The 21,591-nt window shown below is 35.3% G+C and overlaps 1 protein-coding gene across 1 annotated transcript in view; it reads left to right on the forward strand.

Annotated features, from left to right (window-relative positions):
- The window catches only part of LOC133841433 (uncharacterized), a 42,354-nt gene extending 22,280 nt beyond the window's left edge, over positions 1–20,074 (forward strand). The window contains exons 3-7 of the mRNA XM_062273892.1: positions 14,708–14,826; positions 14,895–15,032; positions 15,093–15,669; positions 17,225–18,231; positions 19,593–20,074. Coding sequence (XP_062129876.1) covers positions 14,708–14,826; positions 14,895–15,032; positions 15,093–15,669; positions 17,225–18,231; positions 19,593–19,847 — 2,096 coding nt within the window. The 3' untranslated portion in view covers positions 19,848–20,074. The remainder of the gene's footprint in view (positions 1–14,707; positions 14,827–14,894; positions 15,033–15,092; positions 15,670–17,224; positions 18,232–19,592) is intronic.
- The last annotated feature ends 1,517 nt before the right edge of the window (positions 20,075–21,591 follow it).

The following is a 21,591-nucleotide window of genomic DNA, read 5'->3' on the forward strand; positions in this document are numbered from 1 at the left end:
GCATTGACTTGTGTGTGACTCACGCTGTTCAGTTTAGATTTGCGCCAATTACCTATTAAGTAATATTCTATTGTAAATTGTAATTGTGAATTGCAATTCAAAATTCACTTTCAACATTTGTAAACAAACAGCAGCGACGACAGCAATAGCAAAAGCAAAGCAGCAAAAGCAACAACATTGGGATTACTCAATTGCAGCAGCAGCAGCGACTGCAATAACAACAACAAATCAAAACTAAGTCGTTTGCGTTCGCTTGCTTGCTCGCTTGCACTCAACTCAACAGCAACAACAGCAACCCACTCGTTGTGTGTGCGCTCTCTCGCTTTTGCTTGGGCACTCTCTCTCTCATTTTGGATTTTTGAAGCTCTTGGTGCGGCTCTCGCGAGAGCGCATTTGAATTACAGTTATGTCATAGAACTTAGCTCATGCAGCTGTCGCTGTTGTTGCTGTTGTTGTTGTCGCTCGTGTTCGCTTTATCGCTGTTGTAACTGTATAAGCGATTTGACGGCAATCAGCAGGCGAACTGCAATTGCAACAATCATTTGCGTCTATTGAGTAATCGGCACACGAGTTAACCAAGTGGGCAGACAGAGACAGCAGGCAAATAGTTTGATGTGTGTTTGTGTGTAGGAGTAGATCTCTTTAGCTGACAACTTGCGATCTGATTTGGTAAGATTTAAACTCAACTACTCACAACGTAACACAACACTACACAACTCAACTCAAAGTTCGAGGAGTCAAAAGGGCAAACTTCAAATTGCCGGAGACAAAGGAAATCGCTATCGCAAAGTGCCATAGAAACAATGGCGAATCGAAGCATTTCAATTTGCCACACAATTGAGCTATCGCATTGTCTAAAACGACTTCCCTTTGTGTGTGTATATGTGTGTTTGTCGAGTATGAGGGAGGGAGAGAGAGAGCAAGAGGGAGTGTGTACGCCGCAAGTTATGCAACAGTTGCTTCCATGACGAATCCCCCAACGAATGACAGACAGGTGGTTGTAAGAAGAAGAAGAAGAAGTAGGAGATGAAGAGAACGAAGCAACTGCCGCAAATTAAATGAAAAGTTCATGGAAGCTTTTAGTTTCTGAAAAAGGGGCTGCTGACAAAGCTCATTACGTATTCATTGAGAACGTTGTAAAGCTGACACATGAAATTTCATTTGAATTACGAGAGTATGACAAATATACTGACTTGACTGTAGGGAAATTAGTTCTACTCGTCGTGTAATTATCGTTATGCAAGCATAAAGAATCAAGGCGCCTAGAAAGTGAAGATTAACACAGCATCGAACTCGAAGGTTATGCAACACTGAACACTGAAGAATGACACAAGATAACAACACAATCACTTTCAAACTGTGTGTGTGTGTGTGTTTGCTTGTTGCCACATTGTTGTTGATTATTTAATCGCAGCGAAGCAACATACACCAAACAAAAAAAAAAAACAAAAGCAACGAAACTTATTACAAAATTGCCAAATTCACTCCCTTTCCTTCCATCTCTCCGTCTCCCTCTCCCTTAAGCTTACCATGCATAAAAGGCGAGCGAGACGAGAAAAATTGAGCGCATTTACAAATCACGATTTAATTTTCTGTTCGCCGTCTTCATCTTCAGTTTCCCCCTCCTCTCGATGTCGACACCGACGCAAAAAGTCAAGCGTTGAAATTGGCAACAAACAAATGAGTGCTGCAGAAGAGGAAGAGCAACGGGAGGGGGCGCTATAAACGGCGTGAAAAAGACAAAAGGCTAAGACGAGCGTGTGAGAGAAGAGCTTTGGGTTTGGGCTTAACGTAACGTAACATAACGTAACGATGACGACGTCGTCGATGGCCAACAAGTTGGCTTGGCTGCTGCCTGCTTGCCTGCCTGCTGGGCTTACATAACCACAGCTCCACTTACCAAACAAACATAATAAAAAGTGACGTCGCCACCAGCAGCCTCAGCAGCAGCAATGTTTAGTAATGCGACAGCGGCAGCGTCGACGCCGACTGCAGCAGCGACTGCGACGTTTGACTTTGACATACTTTTTTGGCTTTGCCATAAGAAGAGAGCGCACAGCACAACTGTCAAAATTTTGACATAAGCCAAGCTTGCGCTCTCTTGCTCTGCTGTCACACAGCATAAGCTTTGCGCCGCTCTTACTGTCGCTCTCTCTTGGTGTTGCGCGTGGTTTGCTCTTTGGCCCTGTTGCTGTTCGTTTGTGTTTCGTAAGCTGTGCTCTCTTTTTTTCTTTCTTGCCTTGACTCTTGCGCTCTTGCTGTTGTTGCACAAGCAGCACAACGCTCACGCAATGCTTATGCTAGTCCCCCTCCACACACTCTCTTCGCTCTTTTCGAGTGCTTCAATTTTGGCAGCTTTGCATAAAAAGCCGGTTTGCTTGTCAGTTTTTTTTTTTCATTTCATTTTTTTCGGTTTTGTTTCGTCTCTTTGGCCATCGTTAGGGGCTGTTTGCGCCTATGTCGCTGTCGATGTCGTTATATAAGCGTCTGCCCGCTGTCAGCGTCTCTGCAGCTGCCGCTGCTGTCCCAAAAATAGTTCAGCCGTAAAAATAGCCATTGCTCAAAAGAATCAAAGAGGCCCAAGCTCCCAAGCTCCCCTGTTGCTGGTCAATGGTTCCATTTGTTGTCGTACATTTATTTTAAATGGATTAGCGGGGCACAAGTGTCCATGGTGTGATGTGTGGCATGTGGTGTGTGGTGTGTGTGGCATGATGGTTTTGCTGTCGAGGGTGTCTCAGAAATCAATTAACTACGCGTCAAAAACCGCCTGACCACGTTCCGGAAGTGCAAACGGAAGTGTGGGAAGTCTGTCTGCACACACACACACACACACAGAAACATACACACGTACAGAAGCGAGAACATTTATCAAATGTCAACGCCAACATATGGCCAAGCGCCTGGACAAAAGTCAATAGCCAACATATGGTGACAAGTAGGAGAATACTGTGAGTTAGAACGGGAGCACAGCATAGTGGGCAGTTTGGTGGCGCCATCTGTGGGCGCGCAGCCAACGCACTTACGATAAGACTGCAGAACAGAACAAGAAGACAAGCGACGTAATACGCGCTGGCTTATCAGCTGTGTCGGACTCTTTGGTCAGCGACTCAATTGCATAAGCTACGGGCTTAGCACCAAACTGCGGGCCTAACACCAAACCACAACGACAATAATAGCAGCTGTCATCATAACAATAACAATAACACGCACTGCAAAGTAGAACAGTGCAGAGCAACTGAACAACTGTTAAGAAAAGGCAGCAGACAACAATATTCTCGCTCACTACGAAGTATAGCAACACATACAAAGCAACTTCTGCAAAACTGTTATACTTTCAATAAACTGCAAAACTGTTATACTTGTAAAAAGGAAGCAGACAACTTTATTCTTAACTTCGCTCATTACGAAGTATAACAACTGCAAAACTGTTATACTTTGAAAAAAGTGGTAAACTTATATACTTGTGTAAAAAGAAAGCAAACAATATTCTCGCTCACATGCAAAGCATCAACTGCAAAACTGTTATACTTTCAATAAACTGTCAAACTGTTATACTTTTGTATGAAGAAACTAGACAACCATATTTCCAACTTCGCTCTATACGAAGTATAACAATGCAGAGCAACTGCAAAACTGTTATACTTTTAATAGACTGACAAACTGTTATACTTGTGTAAGAAGGAACCAGACAACAAAATTCTCGCTCACTATGAATTATGACAACGCACAAAGCATCAAATGCAAAACTGTTATACTTTTAACTACCAAGCGTTATACGTGTGTAAAAAGGAAGCAGACAACAATGTTCTCGCTCACATACAAAGGATCAACTGCCAAACTGTTATACTTTCAATAAATTGGCAAAACTGTTATATTTTTGTAAGAAGGAAGCAGACAACAATATTGTCAACTTCGCTCACTTCAAAGCGTAACAATGCACAAACAAAGCATTAACTTCAAAACTGTTATACTTTGAACTGTCAAGCGTTATACTTGTGTAAAAAGGAAGCAAACAATATTCTCGCTCACATATGTATAAAGCATCAACTGCAAAACTGTTATACGTTCAATAAACTGTCAAACTGTTATACTTTTGTATGAAGGAAATAGACAGCCATATTTTCAACTTCGCTCTCTACGAAGTATAATAATAAACACCAACTGCAAAACTGTTATAATTTTAATAGACTGACAAACTGTTATACATGTGTAGGAAGGAACCAGACAACAATATTCTCGCTCACTAAGAATAATGACAATGCACAAAGCATCAACTACAAAACTGTTATACTTTCAATAAACTGTCAAACTGTTATACTTTTGTATGAAGGAAATAGACAACCATATTTCCAACTTCGCTCACTACAAAGTATAACAATGCACAGCAACTGCAAAACTGTTATACTTGTGTAAGAAGGAAGCAGACAACAATATTCTCACTTACTTCAAAGTATAACAATGCACAAACAAAGTATCAACTGCAAAACTGTTATACTTAAGTAAAAAGAAAGCAAACTACAATATTGTCAACTTTGCTCGCACTCCCTCTTCCCCTCCCTTTCACTGTTCTGTAGATCTCGCTGCGTGTTTAACCTTGAATGCGTCGCTGCTGACGTCGCAGTTAGCGTCGCTGCTTTGGCTGCTCATTGATGCGTTTTTTTGTGTGTTTATTACACGCTCTTGCTGCATTTAACAATTTCGCACAGCTCACAAACAATTGCAATCGAACATTGCAAATAATTCTATTAACAAATTATGAAATTGTTTTAGCTTTTAACGCAACGTTGCAACTGGAAAATTTGATTTCAATTTCAGGCAAAATTATGAAAAGTTCATTTGTATTACGAATTGTGTTGCTCCACATTGCGCGAAGGTTGCGGCACACAAAAATAAAAAAACAACAAAAGACACAAGCGATGTCTTATATAACATCTGGATAGAGATTGTTTTCGGTTTTCGGTTTATTTTTTGTATTTCGCTTTTGAGTTTGAGTTTACCTTGAAATCATTTCGAATTCGCAATTCGAAACCTCGCTTCAAGTGAGCTAGCGATGAGTGTGTTTTTATTTATTTTCTGTTGTTGTTTGTGTGGAGAACAATCGCAAAAAGCAGAACACGGAACGAGGAACGCAGAACGTAGATAAGCCAAATGACGCATACGCCCTGTTGTACCCCCCGAAAAGTGCGGAGAACAAGAAACTGCGTCGCAATTGTCGCAAAAAATGTCGAAATCAAATGTTCGCAGTTGCCAATTGTCAGTCAGTAGAGTGTGGGTCAATCACCTACACAGAGAGAGAGAGAGAGAGAGGGAGATAGAGAAAGATAGAGCAAGATGCCATTAGTCGAGAAGAGCAAACATTGAAGTCCCAGCGGAACAGCTTTAATGATGTTTTTAGCCAAGTTTCATTCGCTCCCCAGAGCATCTCACGCAATTGACAGCTTTGTGTGTGTAACGCATTTAACCCATTCCCAATTTCTGTTTCCCTCTCTCTCTCTCTCTTCTCTTCTCGTCTCTCTCTTCTGGCCACAGCTTCCTGTTGACCTTGGCGCTGAACCCAGCGGCGATGAGTTGACATTTGGCCATTTTAGCTTCGCCTTCGTGTTGTTTGCCAGCAGCGACAATCTTTACACTTCACTGAATGCGAGTGCAAACAATGACAAAGAATCGAGGATGGAAATGCCGACAAATAAATACGCTTCAGAGAGTACTTTATTCAGTTTAAATATCAACTTAATAAAAGTATTTACCATTATTTAATAGTAAATTATATTGATGTGAATATAAAGCTAAAAAATAATTGTAATAATGAATAAACACATTCGAAATGCAAATAGTTGTAAAAGAAAAGGAAATCAAATAAATATCTGCTACTCATTTTCAATATAACCATATACAAATATACTAAATATAATATATACCACAAAAATTCTTAAATATGCCGAAGGTGCTCCATTCAAAATGTACCACAGATTACTTTAATATACTAAGGCTACATTTGGTATATTCATATTGTTGTAAGTTCAAAATATACCATAGAGTACTAAAATATACCGAAGGCTGAGTTTGATATACATAGTACTGATATAAAGTATACCAATGAGTATTTGATATAGTACTAGATATAAAGTATACCAATGAGTATTTAAATATACCGTGGGCTATATTTGGTATATTAATATAACATACACCGTAGAGTACCAAAATATACTAAGGTTTGTTTTGGTATGTTGATATAGTACTACATTGAAAATATATCTTGGAGTACTAAAATATACCAAAGGCTATATTTGGTATACATTCAAAATATGTCATAGACTACTTAAATATACTAGGACTGTATTTGGTATATTGATATAGTATAACATTTAAAATATACCACGGAGTACTGGAATATACCGAAGGATATATTAGGTATATTGATATAGTAGTACATTTAAAATATATTATAAAGTACTAAAATATACCGAAGGAGTATTCATATGGAACTGCATTCAAAATATACCATAGACCAGTGAAATATACCGAACGCTATATTTGGTATATTGTTATAGTATTACATTCAAAATATACTAAAAAGTACCAAAATACACCAATGGTTATGGTATATTAATATAGTACCACGATCAAAACATGCCAAAGAGTATTAAAAAATACCAAAGAATATACTTGGTATATTGCTACAATAATAAAATTCTAAATTAATGTAGTGCAAATGAACAAATAGTGCAAATACTTCTCAAGTAGAGTATTTGCAAGCAAATAGACAGCCGAAAAAAGAGCAAAGCGAATATTACAACATGGCCATTTATTGTTTTTGCTTTGTTGTTGCTGTTGTTGTTGTTGTTCGCCTTGCGTTGACATTCAACATCTCGTGGGCGGCGCCACGCAAAATCCGAAAGAAAAAAAACACTCAGCAAACATGACGCAACATTTTTTTGTTTTTGGCAATGTAGAGTTTCATATTTGTAGCATATTAAATGGCAATCAAGAGTTGAGACACTAAATGCTCTAAATTCCTTAGCAATAATAATAATAATCAATGCAATTCAACAAGCAATGCAAAAATGACGTTGCGTATACGCCACGTGCGTCGCCTGCTAAAACGCTGTGCTAAAATGTAATTTCAACTGCAACTACAACAACATTAAATGTCTGTCATTCATTCGCATTTCCCTCGTTTTCCACTTGCACATTTCGCAATTTTTCGTCGAGTGTCGAGTCGAGGCGAGCATAATTAATGGACTTTTTGTGAAATTCTGTTGCAAATTAAACGTTTAATAGCAAGCAAGAAACGCAAACAAAGCGTCGCACTTCCTGCTCAACAATGCCAATTTACAATTTACAATTTGCAATTCACAATTTGTGAATTTGCATATAAACTCAACTCATCTGCAAATAATCAACATTTTAAATAGCAATCAAATCGAGACACAGACAGATGTTGCCTTCTGCCTTCTGCCTCATGACTTGATTTCATAATCATCTAAAGCAAATAAATGTTCATATATTTTATATATGCATATGTTCAACGTGTTTGCCATTCAAACTGGCTCAATTAACTTCAGCTGCCACACAGACTCCATCCAAGTCAACCACAGAGTGGCAACCACAACATGAAAGAGGGGGAAACAAGTTGAAGCTCTGAACAAGGACAAAAATCAAAAAACATCGAAAACTAAAAGGCATCAAATCCAGCTTTGCCCTTTTGTCCACACCCAAAACTTTTGCCTGCTTTTCACCCCCCAAACTAACAAGTTGCTTTTCGGTTTTCGCACTGAGAGAAATGTTGTGATATATTAATATAGTACTAAATTGGAAATATACCATAGACTATATTTGGTATATTGATATACTATGGAGTACCAAAAGTTGCTTTTCCGTTTTCTATACTTCATTCAATGTTTCAATTTGAGAATTAGACTCAAAATTTTAAACATTGGAAACATTGAAACAATAATCTGTTTGATTATTACAATTAAATGGATATATTAATAATATTCATGTGTGGCTATAAAAGATGAAATGATGATGATGCTGTTGAAATTCATTATTGATATTTTATTTAAACATCGAATACAATTCCTTATTGCAATGAGTTGAGATGATAAATTTATATTTAATTATATAATAAAATAGAAGTTTCATTGTAAGAAGTAAAAGAAAATGTTGTATTTAGTATGAAATAATGATTTAACTCGTTAATTCTTTAAACTAAATATAACAGATTAAATATAAATGATTATATAAATATGGATGATTATATTTATTTTTTATAGATACTGCTTAAAACTATGCTTAATTATATCCAAATTGCTAACAGTTGCTCAAAAGATGTAAAGTTGTATCTAGCAAGAGATATTTATAATTATTGTAATTAAGCATAAATTTTTATTTATTTCAGTTTAATTCAGTTTAAATCTCTACAAAATTACAACAATTATATAAAAGCAAAGACAGAAATAAATAAATGCCAATGTTAAATTATAAATAGAAATTAAGATTACAAGTGAAGTAACATTTTGTTTTGCTCAAAGTTTCAGCTTTTGTATTTGGTGATGAAGAATTATTAAGAAATTATGTTTGCATTTGATAATTAGCATAATTAAATGAATAGAAATGCAAGATTTAAAATATAGTTACTGCGTTTTAATCTATACTTAACTGATTATCTAATTCATTTATAGAAATAATAATCTATTTAAAAAGAATTGATGAATTTCAGTTTGATAATTATAGTAATATATATGCAAATATTATAGAGAGGAACACGCGGACTTAATCGATTTATAATTGATTCTCCGATTTCATTTGTATTGCATTTAGGATAAGAACAAAATACTATCATTATAAAATGATGACATCACACGATAATTAAAGCAATTGTGTAAATATAACGATAAAATTTAGACTTTATTGGTTTTTTAAAGATTTCGTATGATTGTATAAAGTTACATCATTGTAATTAGACTAGCGATTTATATTAAAGCAATATTTATTATAGTAATCGATAATTGAATCTATTAAATACAGGATAATAAAAAATAATAACCAATTAGAGTAGCGATTTATATTATAGCAGAATAGTAATCGATAATTGAATCTATTAAGTACAGGATAATAAAAAATAATAACCAATTGGATTCTATAATAATTTTGCATTTATGTAACTGACAACAATAAATTTTGTTGCCTGTTTATTTTTATTTGATTTGATATTTTTGACTTTTGTAGATACCCAAGTCAAAGATATCAAATCAAATATAAATAAACACATTTTATTGTCAGTTGTTATAACTATTTTGTTATTTTGTTGTCGTCATCAAGCGGAAATGAATCTATATAAAAAAACTTAGCTACGTAGTTATGTGGAATTTGAGTAATATATACCTGCATAAATCTAATGAATTCTTGCTTTAAGATATTTCTTTATAAGTGAGCTTTCAAAATTCACAAATTCACAAAATATTGTTAAATATAATATTCATATTTATTTCTTAAAGATATTTGTTCCTAATGATTAGTTTATTTAAATGTGACTATTAAGTTAAAGTGAATCTATTTTATAAAATTGAATTGTTTAATGACTTTTTAATTAGTCAAGTAATGTTATATTACTTAATACATTTAGTTCTTTCATCAATCAATTCGCATCGATGTTTTTCTCTCTGTGTGTGCAGCCTCAACTAACAAGTTGCCTCCGCCTCAGACTCGAGACTCCGACTCAGTCTTTGCCCTTAGCAACGCCTCCTCCTCCAATTGCCTCCCCCTTCACACACTCCGCCTCAGTTGCTGGGCATTCATTTGGGTATTTGGGTCAGTTTTGCGTCGCTTTGCGGCATTTCGTTCCAGCATTTTGCATGTGCTTTCTGCTCTCCACTCTTCGTCTCTTCATCTCTCACTCTCTCAGTCGTCTTCTCCTTTATGTGGCTTTACATAAACTGTTCGTTCATTCGCATTTTTATGTGTGTTTGCACTGTGCTAAACACAATTTCGCACTGAGCATAATCAAAGCTATTGCCCAGTCCAGCCCACAGTCCCACACGACGTATACGCAACGTTTATTTTTAGCAAATTGTTTAACGACTTTTGCGTTCTGTGTGTGAGTTGCCCCGTTAAGTTCTCAATGGAATATGAGCTGATTTTACACATTTACACACGCGATCGTGATCATGATGATCATTATTTTAATGATCAAAATGCGGCGAATTTCCCACCGAATTCTTTTTTTGCTAATTTCGTAATATTAGAATGAATCATGAACTGAAATTGAATCAGATTCGCATTTTCTTTTTTGATTGTTTATTACCTGATTATGCAAGAAGCAAGAGGCAAGCAGAAAGAAGCAAGAAGCAAGAAGCAAGTGGCGGCCACTTGTCAACAAATTGCGAATTGCGAAAATCATTTTTAATGTACGTGACGAAATCGGATTTCAGTTCTCAATGCAACACAGCCAGAAGAGGCCACAGCTGCATTCGAAATTCTGTTTATACATACATATATATATGATATCTCATATATATAGCTTATATAGCGATTAGCTGTGGCCAAATGCAATTTATCAACAGTTGGGCTTAAATTGTCTGCAGCCTCACGGAAAATGTCGCAGCCAAAAGCCAAAAGGATGCAACGAATGTGCGTGCTTTGCATTTCATTTTAATTTTCGTTTTATATTTTCATTTTGCAATATGTGCAAATTGACAACAATCAACGAGCGGATCAACGGCGGCAATTCTAATTGAATTCTGTTTCGACTTGCGACACGGTGGCGTATACGTAATTATACCCACTATCTTAAAGGTAGAAGGGTATTATAAGATGTCCTCTCAACCCCTATAAAGTATATATATATTCTTGATCAGCGAGACGTCTACTGCAATTGGGTTTTATTTGGTATATTTTTATACTCTATGATACATTTTGTAGTACAGTATATTGTCAGTATATTTTATAATATGGATAGCTGATATTTCATCGCTTTGCTGACAATTTGGTATAATTTGTAATCTATGGTGCATTTTTAGTGAAATGTCGATATACCAAATATAACATTTGGTATATTTTAGTATTTTTGGGTGGTGGTTATCTCACAGTCAAGCACACTCGACAATAGTTTTGGCTATTCAAGTATATTTTATACATAGTACACTTTCGCTATACCAAAATTAACCTTCAGTATACTTTGAGTATTTTTGTGGTATATTTTTAGTATATTTAAGAATATGGATATGATATCTCACTGTCAACCACACTCGATAGTAGCTTTGTCTGACAATTTGGTATATTGTGTACTTTGTAGTATAATATCGATATACCAAATATAGCCTTCGGTATATTCTAGTATTTGTTGCGGTATATTTTTAGTATACTCATATATATCACATCCAATCAGACTCTAGAGTAGCTTTGGCTGACATATCAGTATTTTATACTCTATTATATACCAAATATAGTATTTTTCCAGTATATTTTTAGTATATTTTAGAATATGTGCATCAGGTATCTCACAGTCAAACACACTTGACTCGACTTATTTTTTATCGAACGGGAAGTCGTGTTCAGAACGTGTCGGCTGTTTGTAATAAGCTTAAAATACAACTTTTATAGTCTTATATGTGTATCTCACAGCTGAGGCTGAGCACGTTTCTGTCGACTGGCCACAATTATCAATAATAATTGTGATAGTAATAAAACTCGTCTAAAAATAAGCAGACTTGAAGATACCCTATCTAACATTTTTGGCATGTGGGTCGCTTACTATCAGCAGTCGTCGCTGCAGGGGAATCAAATGAAAATGGAAACCGAAATAAAGTCGACCCAGAGATAACGAAACTATCGCGCTGGACAAGAGCAATAAACTTATTAACTAACTAATTCATTTATGCTAAATATAAAGCAAAGTCTTTCCCTCTCTCTCTGTGTGTGTCTCTTTCTTCACTTGACAGTTATTGACAAACATTTTACATAACAAGCAAATGCGAGTAAACATTATGTTCACACATCATCATAATTTAAGCGGCAAATGCAAATTACTTTGCTGCCTCTTTTTTCGGCTGATATGTAATCAACAATTTTTGTATAACTATTGCCACAACAACAGCAACAACAACAACAGTAAACGCTGCGTATGCTCGCATTTATTGATATCGACGCGGCAAAGTTGTTGTTGTTTTATGTTGCGTAATGTTAGGCTACATAATCGCGATTTTTAACAGACGCGTCAGCAGCTGCCTCCACTAAGCGACGCTCTTAACAGTTAACAGCGCAAGAGCGAATGTGCTTGCTCTCTCTTTTATTAACAGTCTCTTCATATGTTAACATTGCTGTTAATCGATGGGGGAGCAGTGCACCTTTGGTCAGCGCTGTTAAGTTGTCGCCCACGTGCTGTTACTTAACAGCACATGTTGCTAAGCTCATTTGCTAGCAACATTTCTGTTGTTGTTGCTTGGCAACATTTCGGTTGTTGTTGCTGGCAACAGAAATGTTAATGAAATGCTGATAATTTGTTTTCGAATGGAAGTTTCCACTTGCCAATTGTGTTTGTGGCAAATGCTAATTTGCGACGCGTGCCGCACTCTTAACAGCCGCTGTTAATGTTATGTTAAATAGTTAAACGTCAAGCGTCGACAGCAAAAACTAATTGTCGAATTTGCGCGCGTGTTAAACGTCTGCGTCTCTCTCTACCATTTTGTGGGTGGTGGGTGGTGGGTGGCAGGTGCTTTGGCTGCTGCTGCTGCTGTTGCTGATGAGGTAAACGTATATAATTGGCAAGCGATTGCTTTGGCAGCCGATCACCTCCAAAAGATAATGACGAGCGATGGCGACGATGATGGCGACGTTTAGTTGATGCAATTTTTGACATTTTCATTTACAGCAGATGACATTAAGTGTGACTTTCATGAGCGACACACAATTTACACAGTTTGTTGATACCCGACATACAGAATGGTGAAGGGTATAACGATAATAATTGGGAAATCAAAAATACAAAAAATTAAATTGTATCATACAAAATTATGAATTTTTAATCTAAATTGCATACTACAAAATTAGATATGAATTTGACTTTCTACATTTAATTACTGTATTTAAAAATTGCATAAAGAAGTTTAGAAGTGAATGTGCTTAAAAAAAAGGAAGATAACAATTTTGCCTTAAACAGATTAAATTAATGAGTGCTATAAATTAATGTTTTATATTTTTTAAAGCGAAAAGACAAAACTCATAAATAATACTTATTTTGTACTTGACAATTTTTTTTTTATAGATAATTCTTAATTATGGGGCAAAATTATAAATTGACAGTAATACATTTTTATTTATTTCTGTCTAGATGATAAAAATCATCCATGAGCAAAAATGAAGTTTTCAATAATTTATTAAATGATTTCCAATATATTATTTCACACAAATTTTAAAAATTCGTTATAGTATTGTTATATTTAATATATTAAAATGAGCATTACTTAAAAATTTTAATAGTTCTACATATTTATTTATTTTATTATATGTATTATAATGAGCAAAAAATAAAAATTTCAAAAATTCAAATTACAGTATAAAATTTACTGAGTAAAGAATATAACTTTAAAATAATCATTATTTGTTTCTATAAAAAATTAAAATTTCAGTACAAAATTACTGCAAACTTATTTTTTTTGTTTAATAAAAATTATAATCCAAGTTAGTTGTTATTGTAATAGAAAAATATTAAAAAAGTTAAATTCTTGAATATCATGAATTTTTAACTTTAACTTAGTTTGAAATTGCTTATTTTAATATTTGGGTTTGTGAGTTGATAACAAATTTTGTATAGAGGTGGATTTGAATGATGCCTTTGTGAGCAATGTTTCAAAATATTTTTTTTTACTCATGTTTCAATGAAAAAAACCTACGTATCTTTAAAATGCATCTATACGAATGTATGTATATGAATGCATAATACATGTTAGTAATATAATAATATAGAATAATAATAATAATAATAGTAATAATATATACTATATCATACATAATAATATGTATTTATATTGAGAATGTAAATATAGTACAACATATAATAATATATGTATATAATGATAATATCGAACATATCCAAATCTATTTATAATGATTGCGATCCCAGGTAGTGACAACTGACGAAATATAGATAATAAACAAAAATAAATATAGTATCTGCTTCAACTAGAAATGATTATTCGAGACACCTGTCTGTCTTTTTGAATATAAATAGCTCAATCTCAGAGATTATCACAGCTAACGATGTGAAGAATGTTTCCAAGTGATGCAGTTGTTATTTGATGTGATTTGGTTTATTCAGAGTCTTTACAACGATAAAACTCTGAATAAACAAAGTTTATAAAGTTTGGTGCAGTTCATTTGCATATTGTGTTGTGTAGAACTTAATAAATTCTAAGACCAAAGGAGTGTATTAATCTATCAATACTTAATGAAAGTGTTCCCAGATGAACACTAGTAGGTTTATTATTATTAATATTTTTATGCTTAGCGGGTATCTCAGAGTCAATCATTATTGTTGTTAGGAGTCGATGGCCTTAGTAGTCAGCACTTCCATCTTTTAGTTATTATTTTATTTTGTATAATCTTATTCTCAGATTCTAGCAATTTCCGCCTATACTTTTGACGTATGTAAATTAAAACGACTTTAACAACCAATTTAATGTTTGCTTTCGCTTTGATCTCTTTGCAGTGCCGAGCAACTTCAAGAGTCTCTGTCTACGCGCCGAAGTTCTGCTCAAACTCAGTCATTTCCAAAGCTCGCTGGCGGACATTGAGAATGCGCTGAAGACGCGCTGCACATCGCCCAAGGTGAGTTAGAAATACATATATGCTGAAATCCACAGTGAATACTCACTAAAGTGTACACTCTTTTGCAGGCACACTATCTGAAAGCTTTGGCGCTCAGCGGTCTAGGGAGATTGGAGGAGGCGTTGTTCAATGGCTTCCTCGCCATTTGCCTGGACAAGAACACAAATCTCAGCAACTCGGAAATATTTCAACATGATCTCGCCAAGGTGGAAACACTTTACTTTTTAATCTATGAATAAATTATAATTTCGTGTAACTTTTTGCAGATTCTGCAACGTCTTTTGGCACAAACGCCCAAAAGTCGTGGGGCGATCGAATCGCTGGCGCCATCTATGGGCCAGCAGCATCGCAGCTATGCAGCTGCCAAGGCGCCTTACGTGCTGCTCTGGGAACAGACGCGTCGTCGTAGGAAACAACCGCATCATCATCTGCATCGCAGTCTCCATCATCATCATCGTCATCATCATATGCATTTCGATGATGTGGAGGATGAGTTCGGTTTGGGCTGTGATCAGCACTATGACAACTACATCATGGCTGATGAGGAGGACGACGAGGAGGTGGATGAGGACTCCTCTCATCTCGATATGGATGGGGATTTCCTCTTTCCCAGTGCTCTCGACTACATCGATCAGCACAATGTCTACGAGCAGCTGCACAGCGCCAAACAATTCGAGTTGCAGGCGAGGCGCCACACCAACCGCAAACCTTGCCGCAGAAAATGGCCCACGTTGCAGGCATCGCAGTCGAGCCTCGATTCCGCCGCCTTCGAGAGTCGCCGTTGCAGTCGCCTGCTCAGCGGTGTTCTGGAACGCACACAGCACGAGCTGCAGCGCCTGAGAAGTGAGTTCACAGAGGGAAAAACAATTTTAAACGTAGATTTCATATTGGGCAACAAACGCTAAAGCAAGAATATATTTTTGATTAGGAAGACAAAGTTTCAACAGCCAATAAAAACATCTTAAACAAAGCGATCAGATCGCTTATAGCAATGAAATGTTGTTTGAAGAACATCTCTTTAAAATTATATTCAGAATAAAAGTTTATATTCAGTTTTCTTTAATACAAGATTGCATTAACTCAAAATGTATCCAAAAGATGCAAATTCTAATTTCTAATTCTTGAAAACATTAAAGATTATAATGCTAATTTGTTGAATTCAATATTTAAAATGTATTTGGAGAATACAAATTTATATTTCAATAAGCATTCAAAATTCAAGAATTCATGTAAGATTAGTAATTCAAATAATTTGTCTTTCTGAAAATGTACTTTTAGAAAATTTCGATTTCTTTTTTTTTTTAAGAACATATTCAAATTGTAGAAATCAGTTAAGCTGAATTTAGATATTGAGAACAGTAGATTATTGAAAGAAGTATTTTAAAATTTACAAATCATGTAAAAGTATAACATCATAATAATTTTCCCTAATTCAATATGGCAAATGTACTTAAAGAGATCAAAACTAGTTGAAGAAAAACTTCAAGTTTTAGAACTCATTTAAAGCATGAATATTGAGAATAGGACATTTTTGAAAGCAGTCTTTGAAATTTCTCAAAATTGTTGAAAATTCAATATTAAATTTATTTTACTAAATTCAAAATCAAAAATATGCTTTAAAATACGAATTGTCTTTAAATATAATTCGTTAAGAAATAGGAATTATCTTCCTTTGAAACAAAGACAATTGCTATTTCTAGAAGATATTAAAGTAGTTAGAATATACTGAAAAGCCCATTATAGGAAATTTTCTTTGATATACATTTCTAGTGTTATAGTATGAGAATATTTAGAAGAGATTCAAATTGTAGACAATTTAAATAATTATTGTTGATGGCTAAAATCGAATGCGTTTTATTAAAATGAAATGCAGAAGTTTCTTAGAGTTCAAACGAACGTGTTTGTTTTAAAATTATGAAACAAGATTTAAAATGTATTGAATATTCTATAAAATATGTATTTCAAGATTGCTTTAAGATTTTAGATTCCGAGTTAGACGTTATATTTGTCGTTGTCAATTATTGACTTTTGATATTGAAAAATCTGTGTTAAAAAGACATTGCTGAATTGTTTTAAAACTCAAGAGAAACAATGCTGTTATTCAAGTGTTCAATTATATAAGGAATATAACAATATATTTATTTTATTAGAGAATCCACTTTATTTAAACAGTGAGAAGTATTCTATTTCAAAAAGAATTTCAAGTACTAGAGCTCCTGAATTTTAGAATAAGATAGTGTAGGATTCAATCCTAATTTTGTACTGCTCCACCCGAAATCTTTGTTTAAAATAGCAGAAGATGCTAGAGATGAAGTGCATCCTTTCCCTTATTCAACTGATTTTTATTCTGTACAACTCTTTTACAATAAATACTAAATAATTCCCTCCTCTTTTGCAGAACTCGATGAATCGGGTCAGCATCAGGTGACAGCTGTGTCGGGTCAACTGATCGATGCCAGCGACTTTGACTGCGTGCTGTGCTGCAGGACGCTGTGGAAGCCGGTGGTGACGCCCTGTGGACACACCTACTGTCTGGTATGCTTGGATCGTTGCATGGATTACAACTCCTCGTGTCCATTGTGCATGTCGCCACTTGTGGAACTCAATGTCAACACCAACCAGAACAACAACAGCAACACGAATACCATCAACAACAACAACAACATGAGCAACAACAACCAGAACAACAACAACCAGAACACGCATAGCAATAGCAATCTGTATCAGGGCTCATCATCAGCATCCTCGCCAGTATCCTTTGCGCTGGCCAAGCGGCCAGTGACGATCACGAAATTCATAGAAGCCGCAATGAAACGATTCATTCCAGACCACTACGAGGCGCGCTTCCGTCAGGAGATCGATCTGGAGCCATCGGTGCCCGTGTTCATTTGCACCGCCGCCTTCCCCTCGGTGCCCTGTCCCCTCATCGTCTGTGATCCTCGCTATCGCTTGATGGTCCGTCGTGCCCTCGAATCGGGCGACAAAACCTTCGGCATCGTTCAGCCGAATGGCGGCAAATCGCGTTACTACGACATCGGCACAATTCTGGACATCAGGGATTGTGTTCTACTTGGCGATGGTTGCTCCATCCTCAGCACAATTGGTTGCAAGCGCTTTAAGATCTTGGCACGCGGTGAAAAGGATGGATATGAGACTGCCAAAGTGGAGTACATCTGCGATGAGCCCATCGAGCACGATCAAGTCAAGTCGCTGGCCACAATGCAAGCTCTGGTCTTAGCCAAAGCAACGGGTTGGTTCGACAGTCTCAGCTCGGCTCAGAAGCACGAGATACTCCAGAGCTATGGCAAGATGCCGCCGCTCGAGCACAGCTGGGAGTTGACCACAGATGGACCGGCTTGGGCCTGGTGGATCATCGCTTTGCTGCCGCTCTCACAGCAGCTGAAGGTGAGTGGAAGTTTAAGTACTGTATTATACCCGCTACCCATAGGGAATTATAAATTTGTAATGGCAGGAAATGTGTGTAATAGGATGAATGAGTCATCTTCGACCCCAGAGGTGGAAGCTAGTCGATAGACCCTTTCGGTATCTGTTCAAATTCACAAGCCAATAGGCTTTAAGCTATCAGTATCAGCAGTGGTCAGTAGTAGATCATCACTCAAAGTTATCTCAATAACCAACATCTGTCTGTCTGTCCGTCCATCCATATGAACACTTAGATCTCAGAGACTATAAGAGATAGAGATGTAATGTTGTTTGACAGCACTTCTTATATTTACACGCATATAAAGTTTAACTTTTGCCATGCCCACTTCCGGCCCTGAAAATCGAATAGAAAGCGTTGCTTAATCATAACTAAAGACTTTATGTTTCTTGAAAATTTTGTTGCGATCCGATAACAATTTTAGAAGTTAGCTGGTTATTTAGTAATGTTGCGGTATATAAATTTGGTATATTTTAAGTATTAGTGCAGTATAATACTTAAAATACTTTTGCTCTTATTCGAAATGCACCTTCGGTATATTTGAGTATTTTTGTGCTAATTTAGTTGTTATAAGAATAATGCCACACTGTTTTGCTCTTATTCAAAATATGGTTTAGTATTAATTTGGTATATTTAAAATATATATCTTCGGAGTATATTTAGTATTTTTGTAGTATATTAATTTGGTATATTGAAAATTTGCGTCCTATTGAAACTATGTTCTTGGTATATTTTAGTATTTTTGAGGTATATTAATTCGGTATATTTTAAGAATATATGTCTTTAGTATATTTGTGGTATACTAGATTGGTATATTTTAAGAATAATACCGCACTGTTTTGCATTTAATCAAAATATGCTTTCGGTATATTTCAGTATTTTTGCGATACATTACTGTTTTTCACTTACTTCAAATATGCCGTCGGTGTATTTTAGTATATCTGCAGTTTATTAATTTGGTATATTGAAAACATGCCTCTAATTCAAAATATGCCTTGGGTATGATTTAGTATGTCTGACGTATAATTAATTCGGTATAGTTAAAGAATAACACCGCACTGTTTTGAGTTTATTCAAAATATGTCTTTCGTATATTTTAGTATATTTGTACCGCAAATTATTAGATTGGTATATTTCAAGAAAAATACTGCAGTGTTTTGCTCTTATATAAAAATATATGCCAAAATATATGCCTTCGGTATATCTCAGTATTTTTTCGGTATATAAATTTGGTATATTTCATTAAATATGAGTAGCGGGTATCTCACATTCTTACTTTCTTACTTGTTTGCATCATTACTAACTGCATTTATTCCTCTTCCAGGTTGACATTCTGGCCACCACTTCACTGAGGAAGCGTCTGCGTGCGATCGAGAAGATGCTCGACTGGCTGCGTCAGCCACAGCATGTGCACCAACAGCATCATCAGCAGTTGCAGTCACCGCAGACGCAGTCACAGCAGACGCACGATCTCAGCCTGGACTGTGAGGAGCAAGAAGCAGTTGACGAGGATCAAGCGGCCAATGATGAATGTTGTCTCTATGCCGAGCCGCATACCGATGAGGAGTTGCTAGTCTAGTTTACTTCCTTCGCCTAAAACTCTTAGTTGAATGTCAAACATTTCTCTCAGATCAAGCAAAGTAAAGCAAAAAGTAAAGAAGTAATGTAAAAATTCTGTGTCTAAGCCATTTGTATTACACGTTACACGTTATCCTAGGGGCCAAAACGAAAGATATATAAACAAACAAATAAAAACAAAAAAGAAACTTAGCAGAACCAAATTATCAGTAGTTGAAAACTGTAAAACTGTAAACTTAGAACTGTAACTGTAACTCTAAAACTGTAAACTGTAAAACTGTAAACTATAAACTGTAAACTAAATGTGTGTAAAGTTGAAAAGTTGATCGATGTGTAGAGAGTTTTACAACAAATAGAAGATCTATATATATAGATATATGTATATGTACTGCATAATTCACATACAATCAAAAAACTGTCCCTAAATAGAAGAGAAGACCCCAAAGAAAGTTCTTGTTTAACATCAAAACTACAATCCACATTCCACAAAACATCAAAGAAAGAAAGAAAAGCAAAGAAAAGAAAAGAAAAGCCTCGTTATTTTCGCTCCAGCAAAAAAATAAAAACAAAATAAATAACAACAACAACAACTCATGGTTTCTACAACACAAATTTTAAATAATAACTATAAAAAGAAAACGAAAAAAAGGCAAACTCGAAACATTTTTACTTACACCTCAAGAGCAAGAGCAACAACAACAACAAACAAGAACTTGAACAAGAAAAAGAGCAGAAGTGAAAAGAGAAAAAAAGAAAAATTCACTGTGAAGAATTCTTCTTGAATTATTTTTTAGTATAAGCGGCTGGAACTATAAGACAATCTGCAACAAAACAACTTTTTTTATATATGTCGTACTCTGTAACTATAAATGAGAATTAAAAGCATCAAAGCTGAGTATATACTATACACATATATATATGTATACAGTAAATAATAATATAAAACCCGATCGAAAGAGAGAGAAATATTAGTTAGTAGTTAGTAACTTCATTTCTATACAACAAATTGATTCACTTAGAATTTGTTTAAGCCCCCTGCGAAATTTGTACTCTTTGTCTTCTTAATCAATAACCTTAAAAACTGTCTGTCTTTCTATGAATTAAGCTTCTATCTATGATAACGATAATAATCAAGTCAAGTTATATATGCTCACCTATATACCCCCTATAATGCCAATACGATAAAAATGAGAAAACAACAAAACAAAAAACGATAACCGGCTAAAGCTAATGCTCTTTTTCTGTATTTTTCTTCTGTACGATTTAAACTGTATCTAAAGTCCGCATTCCTTTAAAACACACACACACACTGACACACACACACACACAAGGTACACAGAGAAAAAACTTGATTAAACGTAATTTAATTAATTTAATAATTAGCCTTAAGCCTCATTCATCATCATCAATGTTTTTTGCAATGTTTCGTTAAGCAAATCAATTTTAAAAACAACAATTTGCTTAGCCAACTTTTAGCTCTAAGCTTTCATCATATATACCCTAACTTTGGAGCTCGCACACACACACCGACTCTTCGTATACCCTGTAAAATTACGATTACGATTATTGTGTCAACTTTTGTATATAATCAGCTAGAACTCTGTTTGAAGCTTAAGCCTTAAAACTCACACACACACACATTTTTTCTAATACGATCACGAATTTAATTTAGTGCAAGCAGCTAAAAACACATACAAACACCGAACACACACATACTCTGCACTTAGCTATGTAATTTTATACAA

Source organism: Drosophila sulfurigaster, chromosome 3 (genome assembly GCF_023558435.1).
Source record: "Drosophila sulfurigaster albostrigata strain 15112-1811.04 chromosome 3, ASM2355843v2, whole genome shotgun sequence".
Lineage (NCBI taxonomy): Eukaryota > Metazoa > Arthropoda > Insecta > Diptera > Drosophilidae > Drosophila > Drosophila sulfurigaster.